The sequence below is a fragment of the Branchiostoma floridae genome, chromosome 2, assembly GCF_000003815.2.
Source record: "Branchiostoma floridae strain S238N-H82 chromosome 2, Bfl_VNyyK, whole genome shotgun sequence".
In the NCBI taxonomy this organism is placed as follows: Eukaryota; Metazoa; Chordata; class Leptocardii; order Amphioxiformes; family Branchiostomatidae; genus Branchiostoma; species Branchiostoma floridae.
In genome coordinates, this window is record NC_049980.1 from 21,764,585 (window position 1) to 21,787,647 (window position 23,063).

Consider the following 23,063-nt stretch of genomic DNA (forward strand, 5'->3'; position numbering starts at 1 on the left):
TCCAGAAGGTCCTGAGTTCAACCCCCCGCCGTGTCACCGATCTTGTGCCCTTGGGAAAGACACTTTACATGACTTTCCTCACTTTACTTCGACACTCAAGTGAGAAATGAATATATAGGCTACAAAGGTCTTCAGCAAGTTGAAGTTGGTAGCCTCAAAACGAAAGAAGAAGAACCCTATATCCAGCACACAGACCTGTGAGTGCACCAGTAGAGATGACAATGCTACCACCACTGCCTCCACTGGCACCACTCAGACTTGAAGAGGAGACCAAGTCTCTGCTGTTTGCTGTGATGTCTCCATCAACTCTCAGGGTCCCCTTCACTTCTATATTAAGAATTCCTCCACCTTTAAGATGAACATTCAACATATTAAGACACATCACAATAAGAAACTATCATTTTCCACAATATAAAACATTGGTTTGATTCAAAAACATAAACACAGTATTAGAAAATAAAAGTGAAGAAATTTTCTAAAGTAGAATATAAAAAAAAGTAAGTTACCATCTATGAAGAACCAAAAATTGAATAATTCTTAAATGTTTTTACATGCATTATACTAAAAATTGGCGCCATGCAAAGAAATAAACCTATTGGGGCTGTTAAACATTTACTTTAAACACAAAACAAATAGCTTTTGTCACCAATGCCTCCTCTGGGTCCTGCTCCACCACTGCCGAACTCTGCTGGGTAGAAGAGGTTGCCGTACGGCAGGTTCCTCCTGAGCCTACACGTCTTGTACCCTCCACATCCTCCACGTCCTCCCATGCCACCGTGGCTACCACCACTGTTCCCAAGACGATGATGGGTTCCTGGGGCTATGAGAAAAAAATCAACAGTAATCATTACTGACTAGTATTAAACTTGGCCAGATATTCAATGTCTTTTCACTGGCAATTACTACTTTGGAAACATGAAATGAACCCATGTTTCAGGCATTGGTTACTGATCATTGTTTCTTCAGCAAAAAAAGTCAGTCATCATTAAACAAAATTGTTATTTAGAAAATTGAGAGACGATGTAAGTGGTGTAAGTGATACCTAAGTGCATTTTGTGAGATAAAGCACGTCTTATACATTATATCAGTGGTGCAGATTACATTTCTGTTACCCAACATAAAGGTAAGCAAGGAGTTGCAGCTATGCCTTTAACAACAAAGGCATGCAATTTCTATAGCTACACTAGGCAATTGCTTCCAGTTGTTAGAATTTAACATCTTCTCTTACCTGGACCAAGTTCAGATAGGTATCCTCCGTCACTAGCATCCACCACTCCTCCATCATCCACTTCCATCTCTTCTGCCAGGATCTTCATGTTCTTACTGTACACAGTTCCACCTCCTTCAACAATCAACTTCCCTGTAGTCAAGCTGTACTGCTCAGGATGAGCAAAGGGGCTGCTGGCATTGATAGCAGACCTGGCCTTGACTGTAACGGTGCCATTGAAGCGGTAGTTGAGCCTAGACATCTGATTCGTGGAACCTGTTAGGAACAACCTCAGCTCACCCCCATTGATTAGAACTAAGTCATGAACATGGTCCATGGTCCCTTCAATATGGACAAATACAGAGTTCAATTCAGTATCAGGGGCAAGTCCTAGATATCCTGTCTGGTAAACATAGGAGTTGAAGGGTGTGTCAATGAAATGTCGTTCCAGATCCATGACTTGATTTGGCCCAACATGGATGCTTCCAGTCCTGTCTCCAATCATGTGGAGAAAGTGGAGGGTTGCTCCCCTATCCACAGGGTCAGTTAGTATGGCTAGGTGTGAGTTGCCATATATCTGTAGCTCCTCAAAATGATAGTCGTGGTTCCCTGCAGCAAAGAAGTGCTCGCCAGCCTGGGGAAGGATCCAAGCTTTGAACGAATCCTGAGAGAGGTCGGAATAGTTGGCAATAGGGCCGACATTCTTACTCCTTAGGTTGTTGTTGTCAATCAGCAGTGTGCGATGTTCGTGATGCAGCTGGTACAAAAATACTGTCCCTGGTCCACCAGCTTCTCCCTGTTGCTCAGCTGTAAGGCTGGCCTTGTACTCTGCATAACCCCCAAATGCCTGATAAGCTCCAATGTAGGTTACATTCTCATGGAAATACACAGAGATTCTACCACCAGACCCTCCACCACCTGTTCCCTGGTCATGGTACTGGGCCCCTCCATTGGCTGTGATGTTGCCACGCCCACGAAAGATGTAGCAGTTCATCCAAATGCTTCCTCCACTGCCTCCTCCACCATGGCGATCCTGGGCATCCTCGCCATCAGCTCTGACCTCACCGTCGATCTGGATCACACCCGTGACATTGAACCAAATTGCTCCTCCGCCACGTCCTCCTGCTCCTTCACCACCACCACCAGCACTGCCAAATAGGAATGGTTCATAGAGGTGCCCATATGGAGTCCCAGTGACGGGTGTGCCGACACCACGGCCACTGGTCCCACCATGACAGCCTCCTGAAGAACCCTGTGAGCTGGTCTGCCCAATGCCAATATTGATCTCTGCAGTCTCGTTGTAATCATCGGAGTATGCAAATCCAGTGCCATCTGCATCAAGAAGTCCACCATCGTCTATTGTTATGTTTTCTGCATAAATCCTGAGACGTGTGCCGTGGAATCTCCCACCACCTTCAATGACGGTGGCATTGGTGTAAAACGTGATTCCTGGCTCCTCTGTTGTTGATGTAACGGCATTAATTGTGGCATTGTCTTGTACAAGGACAACATCAAAGTTGTAGTTGCTTGCTGCCATGCCCTCTGTCCTCCCTCCATGTTCCAGAGACATGAGGCCATTGTGATGCAGTGTAAGATGTTCCACGTGGTCCAGCACTCCGTGTAACCAGATGCTGACATTGTGGACTATCGTGACTGGGGCAAGGCCAAGGTAAGCACCACTGTAAACACGTGTGCTGAATGGCAAGTCAATCTCTGGGCGATGGAGGTCCATCACTTGGTTCAGGCCAAGATGCACGGTTCCAGATCGATCACCAATCATGTACAGGAAGAACAGAGTTGCATTGAGACCAACCGGGTCCGTAAGAATAGCAAGATGGGCAGAGCCATAGATTTGCAACTCTTCAAAGTGGTAGTCATGGGTACCATTGGCAAAGAAGTGTTGGCCTGATTGGGGTAAAATCCAGGTGCGACAACCATCAGCAGTTAAGTCGTTGTAGTCAGGAATAACGTGGAACCTATCCTTGGGTTGCAACCCACCATTGTCAATGATGAGTGTTCGGTGAGTATGCACCATGTGGTAGATAAAAGCCGTTCCAGCACCACCATTTTCAGCCAGGTTTTGGTCACCTGCCCTCCCACCTCTTGCATGGTAGTTAAATCCTGTTGCTGTCTGGTTGTTGATAAAGTAGATGGCCACTCGACCACCACCCCCTCCCCCTCCAGGTGAGGATGAGTGGTTTGAGCCGTGGCCTCCATTGGCAGCAATATGACCATATCCTGGGTGAGAAAGGAAAAACTTTTAGAGAAGATGTTCCACATGTACACTTGTCTATCATGTACATATTTTACGTAGTATTATAATAGAATGATGATCAGTATAAACCTCCAAAAAACACAAGACAGCCATGGCAATTGCGATACAGTTTTTTCCATCACATCTTCTGGTTTAATGTAAGACTTCTCCATGGCAGATACCTTTGATGATGTTACAGAACATCCAGATGCTGCCACCACTTCCACCTCCACCTCCATTTCCATCTGCATCACCACCATTTGCTGTTACCTACAGCACAAGAGTAATACACATATATTATCTTCTCTTTTGTAGTTTAATCTTACACAAATTTGATTTCACTTGTAGCACATTTTAACATCTGTTAAGCCTAAATCTAATGTATACATAACATTACAGTCACAGACCTCTCCATCAATGTCAATTGTCCCTGTCACATTCATCCAGATCACTCCCCCACCAGTTCCACCATAGGCTCGCTTGCCATTGATGACCAGTCCGTGTCCTCCAGCACTGCCGAAGACGTATGGTTCATACAAGTCTCCGTAGGCAAACCCTGCTCCATGACCATCATTAAGAGTCCTATATATGTACATAAAGAATAAAAACAATGGCATGAAAAGATGACAATCTATCTTGCTTTGTATCTAACTCCAGCTGAAATCGTGAAAATTTCATTCCAATGTGACAGAAAATGAATATGTTTCCTGTATCTTAACTCTTCTAGGTAAAACTTATCATTTAAAATTTTCAATCATGATAAATCAGATGTAAGCTTCATAAAACATTGCTAACTTGTGGTGATTTGCCTATCCCAGAAACAGATATCTGCTAATGCCAATGAAGCTAAATCAATGTTACATGATTGTACTTCATACAATAAACAATATATATGGCCTCCTTCAGTCAAAACATAATATATATGGCCTCCTTGAGTCAAAACATGTACATGTATATGGCCACCTTCAAACAAAACATATATATGGCCTCCTTCAGTCAACATATGTGAGACAAAAAACAACAGGTTTGATACAAATGTTATGGTAACTTTGAGCCCTGTTGGCCTCTACTATCTATCAAGCTGTATCTGAGCCTGTCTAAAGTTGAGTCAATATTGCCAAAGTACTTACCCTCTTCCTCCACTCCCTCCATGTCCTGCTCCTGACCCTAGCCCAGTGACATCATCAGGAATCCCAAGGTTCACCTCTCCATGGAGGGACAGGTGTCCGTGGGTGTTGTTGCTGTGCACAGGGTGGTACCCTAGCCCGTCTGCTGCAATCCTGCCCCCCGAGTCTACCGTTATGTTTTCTGCAAGTACCGTGAGTCGAGTACCATGCATGACACCACCCCCTTCCACAAAGAAGGCCCGAGTCATGAAAGTAATTCCTGGGTCGACGATAGGATCAGTGGTTGCATTCAGCCTTCCGTCATCTTGTATCCTTACAAACTGGAACCTGTAATGGCTGAAGTCCTCCAGTAGCGTTCTTCCTCCATGTTGGAGCCACAAGAAGCCTCCATGGTGGATTGTGAGGTTCTGTATGTGGGCAAGAACACCTGCTAGATGAATCTCCACTCCATGGACTTCTGTGACAGGTGCCAGTCCCAAATATCCTCCATAGTAGACATGGACATTGAAGGGGAGGTCAATCTCAGGACGATGGAGTTCCACCTCTTGCCCAGTTGCTATGTGAACTGTACCTGTCCGGTCTCCAATCATGTATTGAAAGAACATGGATACATTGTATGGCACTGTTGAGGTGAAGACATTCTCATCATACAAGGCATGTAGGATGAAGTGTGTGCCATTTGATGAAAGTGTTGGTGAGAGGACAGCAAGGTGGGCGCCTTTGTACATCTGCAATTCCTCAAAGTGGTAGTCGTGTCCATAGCTGGCAAAGTAGTGTCTTCCTGAGTTGGGCAGGATCCATCCTCGGCAGCCATCCTTCTCCAGATTGTCCCAGTCGATGGCCTTTTCTCTCGGTTCATGTCCACCGTTTTCGACAATGAGGGTTCTATGCTCATGATGAAGATGATACAAGAAGATGGTTCCCGGCCCCCCACCCTCACACTCTGAGTCAGGGGTGTCATCACCACAAGGCCCTCCATGTGACTGGTACGAGAAGCCTGTTGAGGTGGTGTTGTCCCTGAAGTACAGTGCTATCCGACCTCCAGCCCCTCCCCCAGCTGGGTAGTTAGGGTGGCTTGAGCCAGCTCCACCATTGGTTGCTATGACACCAGAGCCCTTGATGAGGTGACAGTTCATCCAGATGCTCCCACCACTACCTCCTCCACTTGGACTTGACCCTTAAGGTACACAATAACATGTCAATTTATTCCTAAGCCTGTTTGTTTGCATTACTAAAATATCATCCCCACAAAAAAAGATAAATTCAAGAAATGATCTTAGGCCACAACAATTTAATTTCTTGTTTCACGGATTCGCTCGCTCCTATTTTTTGGAAAAAAAAAAATTACCACTCAGCAAATTTTCACCATTAATGAACTATTCACCAACTTTCTGGTGTAGCAAATTGGCCTATACATTATACGCTCCTTAAAGTGTGGGTACAGGTGCTGTTACTGTACAATAATAGTGTTTTTGTACTTTTTTCAAGCTGAAAACTTTTTTTCTTTATGTTTTGGATTAGCCGTTACCTTTACCCCAACCATTTTACAATTCTTATTTTTATTTTTATTTCGCCCTCTCGCTCCATATTTTTTATGAAAAAATCTGTGAACCAAGAAATTAAATTGGTGTGGCCTTAGCACATTAAAACAAAAATTTCAATAATTGGTTAGAGCACAAGTTGTTAACACGAAAGTGAAGTTGCATTAGCTAGAACATCCCACGGTTTATTTTGACCTGGGGTATATTCTGGCCTGTTTCCATGGTATAAAAATTTCTGCTTGGTAACTTCCAATACCACAATAATCTTGAAATTCTACCTGGTCAACAAAAAAAAGCAGTACAATGAGGTCGCTCACCATCTCCATCACCACCATTGGCAGACACCAGGCCGTCAATGTGAATGGTGTTGGTGACATTGAACCAGATCCTTCCACCACCAGACCCAGCGTCTGTCCCTCCTCCGGCACTACCAAACTGGTCTGGCTCGTAGATGTCCCCGTATGGCTGTCCGGTCTGTTCCGTGCCTACAAAAAACACAATGAACCAAATGAAGACAATTTACACTACCAGTTGAAATCGTTATAAGCTTTTAGGTTAAGAAATTATAATAAATAAAGTGACTCTATTATTTGAATATAAAGGACTCTAGACTTAATGTTTATGGGAGGACACAATGCACAACATCTGAATGCAAGCAAAAGGCACAAGCTCATGTACATTTTTTCAATTATTTTGTGTCAATATACATGTAGTCACAAAAAAGGATTCAAGGACCAGCTCAATAAAAAAATGATTATTGAGGAAGAGAAATAGTGTGAATCCTTTCCGAATGGTAGTCTGAAAACAATTATAGTTACTTTTTCCATGGCCACCACTACCACCATGTCCTCCTCCAGAGGCTGAGTTAGAGCGCTCCACGGAGCCCAGACCGATGTTGATGATGCCATGAAGTCCCCTACGATAAGAGCCATCTGGGTTTAGGCTGGACCCGTCAGAAGCCGAATATCCCTGCCCATCAGCGGACAATGTTCCCCCATCATCGACGGTGATATTTTCTGAGTGAATATACAGGTGAGTCCCTTCCACCAGACCTCCTCCGTCTATGTGCAGAATCCTGGTGTCAAACGTGATGCCATGTTCACTGACAGGGTCTGATATCATGTGAATGTACCCTTTGTCTTGTACATGGACCACATCAAACACATACTGCCCTTCTTCCTCATTTGCTGTTCTGCCTGGAAAGGAGACAAACAAAAAGAACAGTTGTCATAAAAGGGGCTTTACATAATACATGTAGCAAAATTCATAATGTTTGCATCTAACAACAGGGAATTATCAGACAAAGAGATATAATGGTGCCTACCATGTCTGTTGAGATAGAAATGTCCTTCATGATGCAAGGTCAAGTTTGATACATGGGAGAGAACACCATTGAGAATGATGCTGACCCCATGAACGAAAGTGTCTGGAGCCATTCCAATGTGGCCCCCCTCATACACATGCACACTGAAGGGTAGGTCAATCTTCTCTCTCTGTAAGACGATCAAAGTATGTCATTGTACGTTATTTTCCTACAATATGTGAGACTGCATATATTTATTAAGCTTCTTTGAAAAATAGCAGACACAGATACACCTAATCTGAAGTAAAATGTTGAGCAGTTACTGTGACAGTTGCTATTGTTGGTTTGCAAAGAAGCTACTTCATTTTGTACCAGGTTACCTTATTAGGACTTAGGTAACATCCACCATGCAACAGAGAAGTACAGTCATGGGAAATACTTGTTTGAGATTCCCCACCTGTAGGTCCATGCTCTGGTTGCTGCCCACATGGATGGCCCCAGTCCGATCTCCGATCATGTTTTGGAAAAAGATGGAGGCAGGCTGGTCTGGGGGATCTGTCAGGACTGCCAGGTGGGCATTCCCATAGATCTGCAGCTCATCAAAGTAGTAGTTCTGATCACCTGGACACAATCAAATATGCAAAATCATTTTCTGCAGAAAATCTGCTGCATAACTGACAATTATTATCTAAATCATGCAAACTCACTAACTATCCATTTTATCATTTGATATCAATAAAAAATAATGACAAATATAGCAACACTTAATAGTTGTTATTTTTCATTAGAGTGTATATCAGGACATTTGACTGAGAAAAGCTGGAAATTTCTCATTAAACAAATGTGTAGCAGTGAACATAAGACAAAATGTTTCAGTGACTTGGGATGTTTAATTAGCTCAACTAGTATCATGCATTTGGCTAATTTGAAAGATGTTACAGTTTACATGGGAGCATACAAACCTGCAAGTTCATGTTCCCCATGAAATGGCAAAAACCATGCCCTGCTCTCATCCTCAGACAGGTCGTGGTAGTCCTCAATGGAGTTCTCCTCCTCAGAGGGCCCATTGCCGTTGTTGTGGAGCAGCAGGGTCGTGTGATTGTGTACTGCAAACATTCAACAATTCATCTTGTTTTAACCCTTTCGACACGGTCAGCCATTTTTTTGCCGTACCGCATTCGCCACGGTGCGCCATTATATTGCCGTAAATTTGAATCTCCCGCCAATCCTCTAGCCAATCAAGCCAAATTATATCACATCATCCAATCAGAGGGCTTGCAGGTCTGCCGATTGGCCAATCAGAGACTATGTGTTCTTTGGGCCTTCCCTGTTTGTTTGTGAAGGCTAAAATGTCGTCAGTTTCGGCGGTGTTTTCTGTCTAATTAGTGATTAGAAGAGGACAAAATGGCCGCGATTCTCAGGAAGCAAGAAGGATAATTTTCTCCAGGGATATCTAGGACGTGCAGGAATGTAAATAAACCATGTTTTTGTTGTAAAAGAAGGAGGAATGATCGCCTGATTGCCAGCGGTAGGTTTACTTCTGAAATCCCCGTTTATTTTTCTTTCTCGTATTTATCTGCCGATCTGTCCTGGTCATAATACGGTCAACATGTGCCACAAGTGCTGGAAATACTCTGGGGGAGATTTAGATCTGTTTTCTCGCTAGGAATTGGCCCAAAACAACGTAATTTGCACAGTAAGATATACGCATGCATTGGGGAGGGGGGCAGACCATTTTAGTTCAGACAACCTGTATTATTATTTTTTTTTTCGATTTTTTTTTGTGGAAATGGGAGAGGGCATGGTGTTTCTGAAAATCAGTCTTCCTACAGTGAAATTTGTTTTTTTATTTATTCTACCCAGATAAAAAGGGTAACATCGTACCAGCAATGTGTAATTGTACTGTTAAGTATTTCTGTAAACTTTTATGATAAATGAATTACATTTTTTACCCTGAACAGACATTTCCTGATGTGAAACTTTTTCTGGAGGGAGCTTTGCATATGTACCTGGTGTACTTTCCATAACAATCGCTGTCCTCAGGTTGCTTATATGATGTTTGTTTTAATTTTATCACAAAGTTTAGCTTCTGAGCTTTCCAAAAATGTATAGTTTTCCCAGTCAAGTCTTTACATGAAAGCTATAAAAATTAGAAACAAAATTTACCCATTGATGCATTTTGAGTCCGGAATTATATGCAGTGTTCTGGGATACATAAAAAATTTCATGCAGTGTCAAGAGGGTTAAACTTACATAGCAGCTAAACAACTGTACAAGTTCTATAACTATACCATCCAACCAAGTAATCGGCCAATCAATGAACCAACTAACTCACTAACCAACCAACAAAAAATAACACACTTGCTGAAATAAAAAGATCACATGTCCTAAGTGATGATAATCTTGTCATTTGAAGAAGGTTAAGTTGGCTGTAAAAGAGACAACCTATTAACAATGGTAAGTTCAAAGTCAAGCATTCTATATTTCTACCAAATATTGCAAAAGACAAACAAAGTGGACACAATAGGACACCTTTATGGTAGAAGAAGATTGTGCCAGGTCCCCCGACACCTGCTGAGGTCCCCCCAAGTCCTCCGTAGGCCTGGAAGGATCCTGAGAATGTCCGGTTTGCAGCAAAGTAGACGGCAATTCTTCCTCCTGCACCTCCCCCTCCTCCATAGCTGCTAGAGTAGGAGTGCCCTTGTCCTCCGTTGGCTGACACAACACCGTAACCCTGGTGATAAAACATGGTGTCCAGGTCTAACCATTCTTAAGATCATTTACATGTATGACAGATTGACAGTGTGAGAAGATGCCTCAGACACACGACATGGATATAAGTGGTGGTTATACATGGCTGTTTAAAATGTCCAAACAATAGGCACTGCATGGTGCAAAGAAAATAAATGGAAGACATTGATCATAGAAGTAGCAAAAAACACCGTTTAAAAATAGCAAATTGTATTTTCTCAACCTAGCATGGCCATGAGCTCCAACCCTCTGCAGCAAAGTAGACAATATGACGTGATGGCATCATAGAAGTGAGTTGCAAATGACGACTTACCCGCATGAGCTCTGTGTGAATGAAGAGACTGCCTCCACTGCCGCCTCCTGCTGCATAGTTCTCAGCATCTCCTCCATCCACACTGATCAGACCATCCACCTGCACACATGGCCAGCAAGTGATGGAAAACAATTAAATAGTGACCATGAAGAATGTGTACAAATTGATATATGAGGGCTAGGAGTCAGTAAAACTTACAGCCATCTCTGTAAAACTTGAGAGCTTATAGGTAATAGATTGAGAAATCAAGAATTGAGGATACAAAATACTATGTCATTATACCTGTAGTTTTTCTGCTACATTGAGAGTGATTGCTCCTCCACCTTTCCCAGCATATGCAGGGTTAGAGTAACCTCCTCTGCACCCAACATCTCTGGGTTCAAACAAGTGGCCAAATGCACTGCCTGTAGTCCTGTAGCGGGAACCACGCCCTCCTCTACCACCGTGTCCAGCACCTACAGACAGACACCGATCAACATCATGAGAGGCTTTTGATATGGCAGGCACAATTTTACAATTGACAATGTACCATTAGCTGAGAGAAAAAATGTGTTTAAACCTAAGATTATGATCCACTACATTAGTAAGTACATGTGCTGATTCCTTTGTGATGGCTTGTATAAATACTGTGCAAAAAAGCGCAGCAGTTGAACTTCAGGAGAAGCGTAATGTGACATAATGTTTTTCGGCCTTTGGTTTGAATGCTTCATGGTTCATTTGGGGAAGTAACAATGTATTTCAACAGCATGCAGTAAAAAATAGCTGCTATCACTACTAACACTGAATGCCCTACCGCTGCTGCCATGTCCTGACCCAGAGCCCGATCCGTCCACACACTCCATCTCGTGCACGTCCCCTACCAGCCTTCCAAGGTCATCAATCACCACTTCTGCTGCTGTGATGTCCAAGCGTACAGCATGCAGGAGGCCATCGCCTTGGATGTGCAGTTTCCCAATCTTTCCAGAAAACATTTGAGAAATTTTTTAAAAACGAATCAGTATACATAATATATATTTACATATTTTGTGCATTACTTGGAATATACTAGTAAGATGTCCTTGAGGATAAACAAAAATAATGTTACCTGGAAAGTGATATTTTTGTTTCCATCTGTGACATCAGCAGGAGTAGTGACCTCTCCACCATATGCTACAGTCAGGGAGTCAAACCTGTAGGTGCCTGGCTCAGAGAGGCTGTTATTCTGCCTGGTTCCACCAGAAGGTGCTAGGTACAACTTACACCCATCAGCGACTGTCATGTCGTGGACATCAATATAGCCCCTATTGGGAAAGAAAGGGGTATTATTCATATTTCAAACCCAGCACCAGAGACAGGGAAACACAGTCAGCACCACGGACAGAGAAACACAATCAGCACCAGGGACAGGGAAACACAGTCAGCACCAGAGACAGGGAAACACATTCAGCACCAGGGACAGAGAAACACATTCAGCACCAGGGACAGGGAAACACAGTCAGCACCAGGAACAGTGAAACACAGTCAGCACCAGGGACAGGGATACACAGTCAGCACCAGGGACAGGGAAACACAGTCAGCACCAGGGACAGGGAAACACAGTCAGCACTAGGGACAGGGAAACACAGTCAGCACCAGAGACAGAGAAACACATTCAGCACCAGGGACAGGGAAACACAGTCAGCACCAGGGACAGGGAAACACAGTCAGCACCAGAGACAGAGAAACACATTCAGCACCAGGGACAGGGAAACACAGTCAGCACCAGGGACAGGGAAACACAGTCAGCACCAGAGACAGAGAAACACATTCAGCACCAGGGGCAGGGAAACACAGTCAGCACCAGGGACAGGGAAACAGTCAGCACCAGGGACAGGGAAACACAGTCCACACCAGGGACAGGGAAACATAGTCAGCACCAGAGACAGAGAAACACATTCAGCACCAGGGACAGGGAAACACAGTCAGCACCAGGGACAGGGAAACACAGTCGGCACCAGAGACAGAGAAACACATTCAGCGCCAGGGACAGGGAAACACAGTCAGCACCAGGGACAGGGAAACACAGTCAACGCCAGGGACAAAGAGACACAGTCAGCACCAGGGACATGGAAACACAGTTAGCACCAGGGACAGGGAAACATGGTCAGCATCAGGGGAAAATATTGAATATTGCAGACAGACAAATGCATTCAGCACCAGGGACATTACATAATTTGTTTATTCTTTGGTATGGCAGCTATATCACATCAATATCAATTTAGACACCTTTATCTCAATCACCTGAAATCTTGTATATTTGAGTTGTTGTAAGCTACCTGACAGTGAAGGTGACCCCTCGGCAGCTGAAGGACGGAGGTAGAATCAGATGGCCCTCCTCGTGCACGATGACATTCAGGTCAAACTGGGAGTGGTCAGGGAACTGACCAACGACATACTGGCCTGGCAATATATGCAGGTATCCTGTTCCATCTCCAACAAATTTGTATGCCTTTAAACTAGGAGGAAACAAAAGAACCAGAAAGTTTATATGTTAAACACCAATGAATAGCATTTGAGACAAGGAGCCCAAGTTGCTTCTATGTTAGTTGTAACATTTTGTGTCAATGTGAGTTTGTTCCTGGAGGCTTTGTAAGGCACCTTTTTTAAGAATGTGACAACTTAACAGCCTCTGTCAAGTTCAAACCCGTGAGCATCAATGCTTTGCCACAACAAAAGCCTAAAACTACAGGAAACATTGTAGGATTACTCATTAATAAAGCAATTGCTACAGAAAGCATTGTATCAAACCCTGTTACAGCACATATATATGGAAAATATACCTGATAAAGTCAGGGTGCAGAGCCAGATGAGCACCTCTGAAAACATGAATTTCTTCGAACTCGTGTTCTGTTTGGTTCTGAACAATCCAGGTGCGGCTAGTTTCTTCAGACAGAGGATCGTAGTTGGTTATCTCTGTTGTCGGAGGGTTTTGGTTGTTGTTGTCAACAATGAGGGTTCGGTTGGCAACATTTGGTGTCAAGTCCTGGAAAGTTAATAGTAAATTGTCACTGTTACTTTTTAAACTTACTAATGGTTTACATAAGATTACTGACTAGGGACAAACAGGCTAATATAATGCAGGAAAGAAAGTCTAACATGTTCTCTATTTCGTGTAAACTATGCAAAGAACAGCTTACTTCCATGTATATTGTACCACTTCCACCACTGCTGTATGGGGATGAGCTTCGGTAAGGACTGCCACCGAATGTTTGCAGCTTCCCAAACCAGAAGTCTCGCTTCCTCCAATGCACAGCTATCCGCCCCCCTCCCCCTCCTCCGCCGTATGTGCCACCATTTCCGCCATCAGCCTTGAAATAGAAGATAAAGCCAATTTTCAAATGAAATGCAAATGAGTATTGTGCCTTAACATGTGACAAGGAATTAAACAGCTGTTGCAACATTTTGTACATTTTTTTGTTACTAATAACCTGATCAGAGATTGTCTGATCATGTATCAAAGTACATCTTGCATCTCCAATACAGTACATTTAGTATCGACACGTAACATGACATTACTACTAAGTCATAAACACATAATCATTAAATATCCATATTCAAAGATGCACAAGCAACATTTATGCCAAATAATGTGATTTCATGTTGTAGCAAAGCAAAAACAAACATGAGAAGTTGGTTCAGGAAAAAAAAAGAATTCTTCCATTCCTCTAGCAGTGACACTGCCTTACCTTAACAGTTCCTGACCCCTCAAACTCATCTGTATGAAGCCAGATACTGCCTCCACTGCCTCCTCCATCATACCCCTGTCCTGCCTTCCCATTGGCTCGGATCTCTCCTTCCACCTTCAACACCTTAGTGATGTTCACATGAAGGATTCCTCCACCTGAAACCATCAGTACAAGTGAATCTCTGACCCTTAAACAGGAAGTTTGCTATATGTACATATAGAAAAAGAATCAGGAATGTTAGAATGTTTCTGCAGTGCTCCCAGAAACTTTAAGGTACATGCCAAAGGCTCACCCAAAGTCTTGTGTTATCCTATATGTAGATCTGTGAGCTGTAGAAACACCACCTCCAATATGATTTTTCAATTGGGCTAAAGTGACACATTTAGATGCTACAAACCAAATATTACTAATTGAGTGACAGTCCATCTCACCAAAACTAAACCTTGTTCCAGAGACATCTCTAAGGACAGTAACTTGCAATTGTGGAGGAATTAAGATCTCCAAACTCTTGAAGCTGTTTTGACCTGTTTTCTTCTTTAAAATGAAGATTCCAAAAGCAAAGGAAAGGTATAATCCAACTTTTACTAAAGTTAGGACATTTGCTCACCTGGAGTTGTAGAAGAGCTCCCACCAGACCCTCCACTTCCAAATGACACTGGCTGATACAGAGATCCATAGGGTGTACCAGTTGGTGCACCTATCAAACATCAAATTCAATACAAGGCTTGTTAATGACAGTTCAGATACAAAAACAATTGAAAATTGCAAGGAAACACAACATGACAGATGGTTGGTCATTATCTAAGTAATAATATCAGTTAGTCATGGCAATAGATATTTGTCATGTTATCTCTTGACTTGACACAATTTTGATTCATTCTAAAAAAAGGAAATTTGTGATAACACTGCTTGAGAAGTTACTCACTGCTGGTTGACCCTCGGCCACCCTGCCCCCCGTATCCTGCCCCTGCTCTGCTGGACCCCACCCCTGGTCCCTCGATATCACCCTGCTCAGAAACATCCAGCACGGCTGCAGAGTCCACAGTCAGGGTGTGGGCCTCCAGGTACAGGTTCCTGGCCTTCAACAAGCCTCCACCTTCTAGTGTTACTGAACCATCCCTTTTCTTTCCTTCCTTGTCATCTGGGTAAACCTGGAAATACAAAACTGCATCAAACACCAGTTCCTAATATCCTATGATGCCCGCTTAATAGTAAATGCAAGGTTACATCCATAGTTTTTGGGTTGCAAAATCAACCCTGTAAATTTATATGGTATGTTCTCATTTAACATACATCTAATCGCTGAAGAGTATAAAATGTAAAGGAGGAAATAAAATGGCCTCTTTGCATGTAGCATATGCAGGTACAGTCAAACCTGTATTAGGGGCCACCTCTACAGAGGGGCCACCTGTCCATAGTGGCCACTTTCTGTCGGTCCCTTGTGTATTTTATCTACAAGTTGCGACCTCTATACAGAGGCCACCTGTCTATAGTGGCCAAATTTGTCTGGTCCCTTGAGTGGCCGCTATAGACAGGTTTGACTGTACACAGATTAAGAACATGACATTAGAACAGGCCTCACCTGCACCAGCCACTGGTCATCCTCCTTCCCATAGTGACTATTCAGTTGTAAGGTGCCACCATGTTGGACAGTCAGTCCTACCATCTCCAAATACCTGGGACTTGGGAGCTGCATTGTCAAAGTTGCACCTGGCAGAAATGAATGAGCATACGTGAGTGATGGGTAATAGGGTAAAAGAGTGTGTGTGTGTGCGTGTGTGTGTGTGTGACTGCGTGCATCTGCATGGGTTATTGGGTGAATGAGTGAGTAGGTGTGTGTGTGTGTGTGTGTGTGTGTGTGTGTGTATGTGTATGTGTGTGTGAGTGAGTTGGTGGCTGAGTGAGTGAGTGAGTGAGTGAGTGAGTGAGTGAGTGAGTGAGTGAGTGAGTGAGTGAGTGAGTGAGTGAGTGAGTGAGTGAGTGAGTGAGTGAGTGAGTGAGTTGTAATCCTTACCTGACCCAACAATTACATGTGCCTGTGAGCTGTCCAAGGTGCCCCATATCTTCACATCTGCGCTTCTGAGCCTTGCAGTTGGACAGTTGTCACTGTTGTACTGCCTCTCATCAAAGGGTTGTCTCAGTTCAATGGTGGCTGTGGGAAGAATCAATGTAGCATTCTCATAGATGTAGGGAGCCCAGGTGATGTTAGCTCTCTTGTATGGGGAAACCTGTAGGAAAAAATAAATGTAAAACATTTTGTAAGTATCATTTTCAATAAGAGCCTTTTCTGACCAACAGCATTCAATATCATAAGAAAAAGTGTTTGACAGTGTTCTTAGGCTCTTTACCTCTGTGATATGGAGGGTATGATATGGTGGCAGATGTACATGTCCTGTGTCATCTCCAAGTACTTGTGTAGCACGTATCGTTGTCCTGTTTCCACTGACAGTTAGGTGTGCACTGCCGTATACCTCTATCACTGTGAACTCATATTCAAAGTCATCTTCCGGTGGCAATAGGTAGGCGATGGCACCTGCAAAAATAAATCATCATCATTAAACAGCATGTGTTCATGAATAAATGTTTACGAAATTAGACAAGATTGTCAGATAAGTGGGGCAAACACTGGGAAGTACTGAGGCCTCGACTGTAAAATCAGGGATGGCACACAACATGCATAGTTTTAAGGTCTTTATACAAATGTAGTTCTACAAAATTCGCATGTGTATGGCTACAGCTGCTCACCTGTTTGCATGTATTGTGCAAACTGCTCTTCCCCTGCACGATCTCCAGTTGGCATGGTAACCTAGAATAATGGAGTGAATGAAAAATGACTTCTCAGTGTATTATTAATTTTTTCATCATCGTTATCATTCTTACTTCATTTCAGCTGTTACTGAGGTAGGCCATCATTGCTTTCCATTGTCTTATTCTAATCTTTCTTGTATTCATTCAGAGTGTCATCTAAACATGTGCATTTGGCTTTCTCACCGTCGGTTGTTGACATTTGTTGTCGACTCGTAGATTTTTGTTGACCGGATTCTTCCCTTCCATGTAAGCCATGCCTGGCCCGCCTGGTTCCCTGGACGAGCTGCCCCCTTCATGAGAAATAAACACTTTCAACTTAGCCTCCATTAGCTGCTTGTTAATAATTCCAGCAAGAAGTCAAATTAGCATAGCCTTACAAAGCAACAACACAATTCTAACAAAGTATATGTGTTGTAAAGACATGTAACGCTAGTTCGCCTTTATCTGCGATCTAACATATATCTGTTGTTCTCAGAAAGGGGTATATAGGGATATCAATTTGATGGACGGTTTTGAATTATAAAATTTTCAAATACTACAGTTTAAAATACTACAGTTTAAAATACTACAGTTTAAAATCATTGTCCGTCGGCATGATATCCCTATATACCCGGTTTTTAAAAACAACGGAAATAAGTTACCCTGCAGATAAATATGAACTAGCTATAGCATTACCTTTGGCTTCAATGTGTCCACTCTTGAAATTCCCAGTGTTGTAGTAGATGGTTATCCGCCCTCCGGCTCCACCCCCACCATTGCTGTTTCCATTGCCACCATTACTGAAGATTAATCCATCACCATGGAAATGGTCACAGGTCACCCATAGTGATCCACCACTTCCTCCTCCTGCATTTGTGTACTATAGTCAAAAGATGCAAAATGTATGTCATAACAATCAATATACATCAAACAATAGTTTCTACATACTGGTAACTTAATGATGTTAGTTTATAAGTTAAACAATATTGAGTATGATCCCATCTTAAAATTTGGTATATCATTCCCTTGCATATGATTTGTTCTCAACTTTTTTATATTTCCCTATGTAATTCCTCCAAAAACCTCATCAATTGCCATCATAGCTGAATATCTTGACTTTGCAATAACCCCCTATATATCAATGCATAACCAATATATCAATATATTTTGACACATGACATAACCTTATCCCTATTGATACATTTGTACTCACAGTTGCATCCTCTCCATTTGTGGTGATTCTCCCATCCAAGGTGAAGTTCAACCCATCCACATGTATCAGACCTCCCCCACGCCCTCCTCCACGTGAGGAACTCCCATTACCTCCTCCACTCCCCAGGCTACCTTTACTGAAGATGTCTCCATATGGAAGGTTTCTGGAAAGCCCATTTGTGGAATAGCCTCTGCCGCCCCGCCCACCATGGCTGGCACCGGAGGCTCCAGATGAGTATGGAGATCCAGCTCCTATAGGATGCATACAACCCTGTCTTGGTATTCTACATTCAATTTGTAATTCTAAGGTTCATCTGCTTTGGATCTACATACATGTGTAACTTGCTTTAAATACATGCAGTTGTTACTTCAAGTCAAAGGCAAAAGGGATGAATACTATGAAAGGAAACAAGTACAAAAAAATGTATTACTAAATAACTGCCTATGTAAGTATGACACCCACAGACATGAGAGTAACCCTTTTTTTTACTACTTCATAGATATACAGTAGCATCTAAATTTCTTCAATATTAGAATGAATCATTCTCTGTTTCACGAAGTAATACAATCAAACTGTTACCCAACACCACATCAACTTGGCTGTTAGAATGACCAATCACTTAGGACAAGACCTTTATTCCGTCCTGAATAAAAATTCAGACTGATATATCAAAGATACTCCTAACCAAGTGGCAAAAAGTACTTACCTGGACCTTGTCCACCAAAGTGTCCACCTTTGTCAACATTGAGCACACCTGTAGAGGTCACTGTGATAGTCTCCGCATACAGATACATCTGTTCCCCAACATATGTACCAGCAATCTGGACCAGTTCAGTTCTGTTCTCGGATTTTCCTACCATTGTCATGACATCATCAACAGACACATGACCACCATTGTCTATGATGAAGGAGTCAACCTCAGTTGTATTGGCATCAAATGTCATGGTGCCTCCCACGTCTAGACTGTTGATGCTGAAGGAGAGATCTTTCCCCGTCAGAGTGCCGTTGACCGTTGCTGTCTTCATCAAGAATTCAGAATATGGACGATGGACTGAAGAGGTGCCTGCATAGTCACCACTGTCCAGGGTCAGAGAGCTGCCTGATGCCATGACAAAGGACTGCACGTCGATGTCGCTCCGCCCACGAATCAACACTGAATTCAGAATCCTGACTGACCCATCGATAGTGACCAGGTTGACCTGAACTTCAGACGTGGAGGACTGAAAGGTGAAGGTCCCGCCCACCTCGAGAACATCCAAGCCAATCCCTATTTCTAAAGCCCCTGCATGAAGCGTTCCAAGGATCAGCATCTCTTCAGTATGTACTTCTGATGGGACGTCTCGCCAGTCATTCTCCCCTCCTCCTTTTGTGTCCAGTAGAACTTCCCCCGATGGTCCAATCAGAGTCCTTGGAATCTGATTCGTTGACAGTCCATGGATGACGACGGGATTGAAAGTCTTCAAGGTGCCGTTGATTTCGATCACATCAACTGAGAAGTCCTGGTGTGGATCAAACTCCAACAGCCCCGAGTTATTCATGTAGAGAACATCCCACCCATTCTGAGGGGAGGCTATGGCCTGCACTGTGAGAAGTCCTGCAAGGAACTCCCCCTGGATAACTACCTTGTGAACACCAACCTTGGAGATGCCTGTCCAGTTTCCTGCATCTCGTCCATCTTTGTCCAAATGTAGCTTTCCTGAAAATACATCATCATTCAATTAGGTACACCATAATGAACAGCACTTCACAAGCACAACTAAAATGAGATGGGACATTAGTTGAAAGACAATAAGTTGTTTTCTACTCAAGTACAGTTGTCATCCTCTATCCTGATAGTGCCTCTATGCTGACAACAGCAAGATATAACCTTACCCAGAAACTGATTCAATCTATCATCCCTGGTGATGAAGTAGATGCATATCAGAGGTAGGTAGTAGACAACTGTTTATAGAGAACAAGATCTAATGAGAAAACTGATAACTTTACCTGCGTTTGGTCCCACTGTCAGCTGTCTGACCCGCTGTACAGACTTCCCCTTCAGGAAGATGCTGTTTGCCACCTCCATCTTTCCATCAATGAACAGCTTATCGATCTGGTATGTCCCCACAGCTCGGAGGCTGAATTCACCATGCTCCTGTACAGTCAGAATGGACCAACCTTCCGTAGCTGACAGTGAATTGGCCGTGAAGCGCCCGTCCACTGTTACGTCTCCCGCTCGCAGAGTTGACACTTCTGATCCACCATTGGACGAGTCCAAGGTCACAGTACCTGTGGTTTGGACATTGAAGCTTTGGCAGATTATGTCCAGGACATTTCTGGATTCCAGGGTGCCTCCAACATTTATCTGTGGCACAGATAAGTCTGTTACAGCATGGTCGAATATCAGAGTTGCATCATTATTGATGGTGAAAGATGTTGTGATCTGTGACCATTCAGCAGCATCTGTCGAGATAGTGCCACCATTCCCTCCTATGATCATCTCTGTCATATTGAAGGTCAAGGTGCAGCTCACAGACAACTCTGCGTTGCGTCCAACATATATCTGTTCTTCGTTGGCCACAGCCGAGCCAGTTATCATCAGACTTGTTCCACAGTGTCCTGGGTTGGTGGCATTCTGCAACAGCACTTTGGAGTTACTTTCGAGGCGCAACTTTCTGAACCTGTAGATGTGGTCTCCCTCTGGCTGGACAGTCAGCGTGTTTTGAACCTTCAGGGCAGGATTAGCAGAGTCACCGATGGTGCCGTAAACTGTGACATCTTTTGTGAACGAGGTCTGTGGATTGTCCAGCAGATCCAGTATCCCTTGAGACTCCACGTACGTCCGAGCTGACAGGGTTTGTCCAAGGCTGAAGGTCTTCTGTGGGATGACATGCAGAACTGACGTGTCATCTCCAGTGACTGTCTGTGCAGAGATATCGGTCCCGATGACAAGATGGCCACCATTGCTGAGTGAAATGCTGTTGAATGAGCTGGGAGATGACTCGGTTACCCATGCTGCTGATCCTATTCATAGAAAATTATAAATATTATTATATTACCTGTAAATCAAACAACAAACACTCTCTACTTTTGTCCTGTCAAGATGTCACAGCCAAAGATTTCCATAAGAGAGCTAATGATAAATAGATAGTCATTTCTTATGGGTAACATCTACTCCCATAATTCCACTGGGTGCTATTACACCACCACATCAAAGAACATAATTATAGATTATAGATTATATATATTAAATCTGAAGTGTATACTATATACCTCCGGATTACTGATGCTGCAATTGGTACATCTAGGGATGGTACCGGTACAGAAAATTCAGGTCCAGGTCCGGTTCAGATCCAGAGGATCAGGTCCAGGTCCGGACCTGAACCTGACTTAGTATGTGAAAACTTGTGAATGGACTTTACTCAAAACATATGGATTTACATCCTTTGTTGCTACTGTGAGGGTATGATTCATTGTATGCAATTAGACATTTAAATTTCTGTATGCCAGGCTTTTGGCTTCTGTCTTCATGAGGAGAAGTCAATCTTGGAATAAACCTCATGAAGGGGCATAAATAATCCCTTGAGACCCAGAAAGATGATAGACAAACCTAGCCTAGCCTGTGATTACAACTGAACTGGGGACAAATGCATGGGGCTTTCAATAAGGCTACTATCATGCAGTCTACCTGAAAAACATGATTCTTGAACTTGTTCCAGTGCAGTTCCGCCCGCCGAAGTTTGGATTCTCCTGCTTATAAATCATGCTCGAGATCAAGGAGATCGATCGATCCTCGGCGTGGTAATTTTCTCCCTCCTACGGCAATATCTGCTCCTTCATCTGACTTCCTTTCCCAGGACAATTTTGAAAGCAAACCTGGTAGCGCTCAACTTTGTAGCTAATCAGTGACTCTGCGGACGTCTATCGTGTTGGCATCAATCCTAAAATTCCTCAACAGGAGTTTCACTGCTCCCTGCTCCCTCCAAATCGCGCCAAACGCAATCGAGGTCACCAAAGGTCAAACATATGGTGCTCTGACCCTGGTTACCCCAATATTGTCGCAAGAAGTTGTCACAATTACTGTTGACCGTTAAGTACATTTCTAAGTGACTGCTAATCGTAAGAGGTTGGTCAAAAATTTTCTCCGTGAACTTTATTCACTAACAACTGTTCTCCACTTAGCGTACAACTTTACGTAAAGCGGATCTTAGATGTAATCACGGGCTTTTCGTAATGTAATGTTCTTGAATAACTGTTGTGGCATGGACAAATGGCTAATAATTCGGGGTGAACACGGCATGTAACATTATACAATGATTTTAGAGGAGTTTATTCCATCTTGCAGACGCGAAACGAAAAGAGAATTAACATAATTTTTACTCACCGGATTTCTCAATATGGTATCTTTGACAGGAGGCGGTTAGCCCAATCTGCAATGTAATGTAGAAGGATAAACGAAATATAACGTTATATCTATACATGAACACCCTGAATTGACAAAAATACTTTTCAGTTAACCTACAGAGAGTTTGTTGGAAAACGCTCTCCATTCCGGACAGCACGAAAGCGTGTCGTACGTTTTATCTGCAGTGATTTGCGAATACATTGTTACATACGCAACGTTAGATCTTTACTCATGATCAATAGTAGGTGGATGTAAGACAAGTTATTGCTGAGGCCGACACAATTTTACACTTAACGTGAATCTTAAATCACAAGACAAGTGTTACCTTTGGTAGACGGTTGTTGTTGTCTACCACTAGGTTCCTCGTGCCGGTGTTTCTGTAGAGGCGCACTACAGTACCGGGTCCTCCCGGTTCTGGTCCTGTATAGTCAGATTACAGGAACAGAAATGAGAACTTAGTTAGGAACATTCAGGCAACC

The 23,063-nt window shown here is 43.2% G+C and overlaps 1 protein-coding gene across 1 annotated transcript in view; it reads right to left on the reverse strand.

Annotated features, from left to right (window-relative positions):
- Positions 1-23,063, reverse strand: part of LOC118409063 — a 129,115-nt gene that overhangs the window by 94,821 nt on the left and 11,231 nt on the right. The window contains exons 7-39 of the mRNA XM_035809934.1: positions 22,910-23,004; positions 22,564-22,609; positions 20,187-21,203; positions 18,907-19,896; positions 18,201-18,451; positions 17,684-17,867; positions 17,192-17,298; positions 16,946-17,006; positions 16,549-16,733; positions 16,215-16,428; positions 15,783-15,910; positions 15,126-15,351; positions 14,808-14,897; positions 14,201-14,355; positions 13,652-13,822; positions 13,295-13,497; positions 12,791-12,970; positions 11,581-11,776; positions 11,290-11,452; positions 10,779-10,951; positions 10,497-10,595; positions 9,965-10,166; positions 8,395-8,538; positions 7,890-8,053; positions 7,454-7,622; positions 6,948-7,325; positions 6,447-6,614; positions 4,592-5,765; positions 3,869-4,043; positions 3,644-3,731; positions 1,229-3,445; positions 647-820; positions 196-348 (exon numbers count right to left, since the gene is read on the reverse strand). Of these exons, the coding sequence (XP_035665827.1) occupies positions 196-348; positions 647-820; positions 1,229-3,445; positions 3,644-3,731; positions 3,869-4,043; positions 4,592-5,765; positions 6,447-6,614; positions 6,948-7,325; positions 7,454-7,622; positions 7,890-8,053; positions 8,395-8,538; positions 9,965-10,166; positions 10,497-10,595; positions 10,779-10,951; positions 11,290-11,452; positions 11,581-11,776; positions 12,791-12,970; positions 13,295-13,497; positions 13,652-13,822; positions 14,201-14,355; positions 14,808-14,897; positions 15,126-15,351; positions 15,783-15,910; positions 16,215-16,428; positions 16,549-16,733; positions 16,946-17,006; positions 17,192-17,298; positions 17,684-17,867; positions 18,201-18,451; positions 18,907-19,896; positions 20,187-21,203; positions 22,564-22,609; positions 22,910-23,004 (10,140 nt within the window). The remainder of the gene's footprint in view (positions 1-195; positions 349-646; positions 821-1,228; positions 3,446-3,643; positions 3,732-3,868; positions 4,044-4,591; positions 5,766-6,446; positions 6,615-6,947; positions 7,326-7,453; positions 7,623-7,889; positions 8,054-8,394; positions 8,539-9,964; positions 10,167-10,496; positions 10,596-10,778; positions 10,952-11,289; positions 11,453-11,580; positions 11,777-12,790; positions 12,971-13,294; positions 13,498-13,651; positions 13,823-14,200; positions 14,356-14,807; positions 14,898-15,125; positions 15,352-15,782; positions 15,911-16,214; positions 16,429-16,548; positions 16,734-16,945; positions 17,007-17,191; positions 17,299-17,683; positions 17,868-18,200; positions 18,452-18,906; positions 19,897-20,186; positions 21,204-22,563; positions 22,610-22,909; positions 23,005-23,063) is intronic.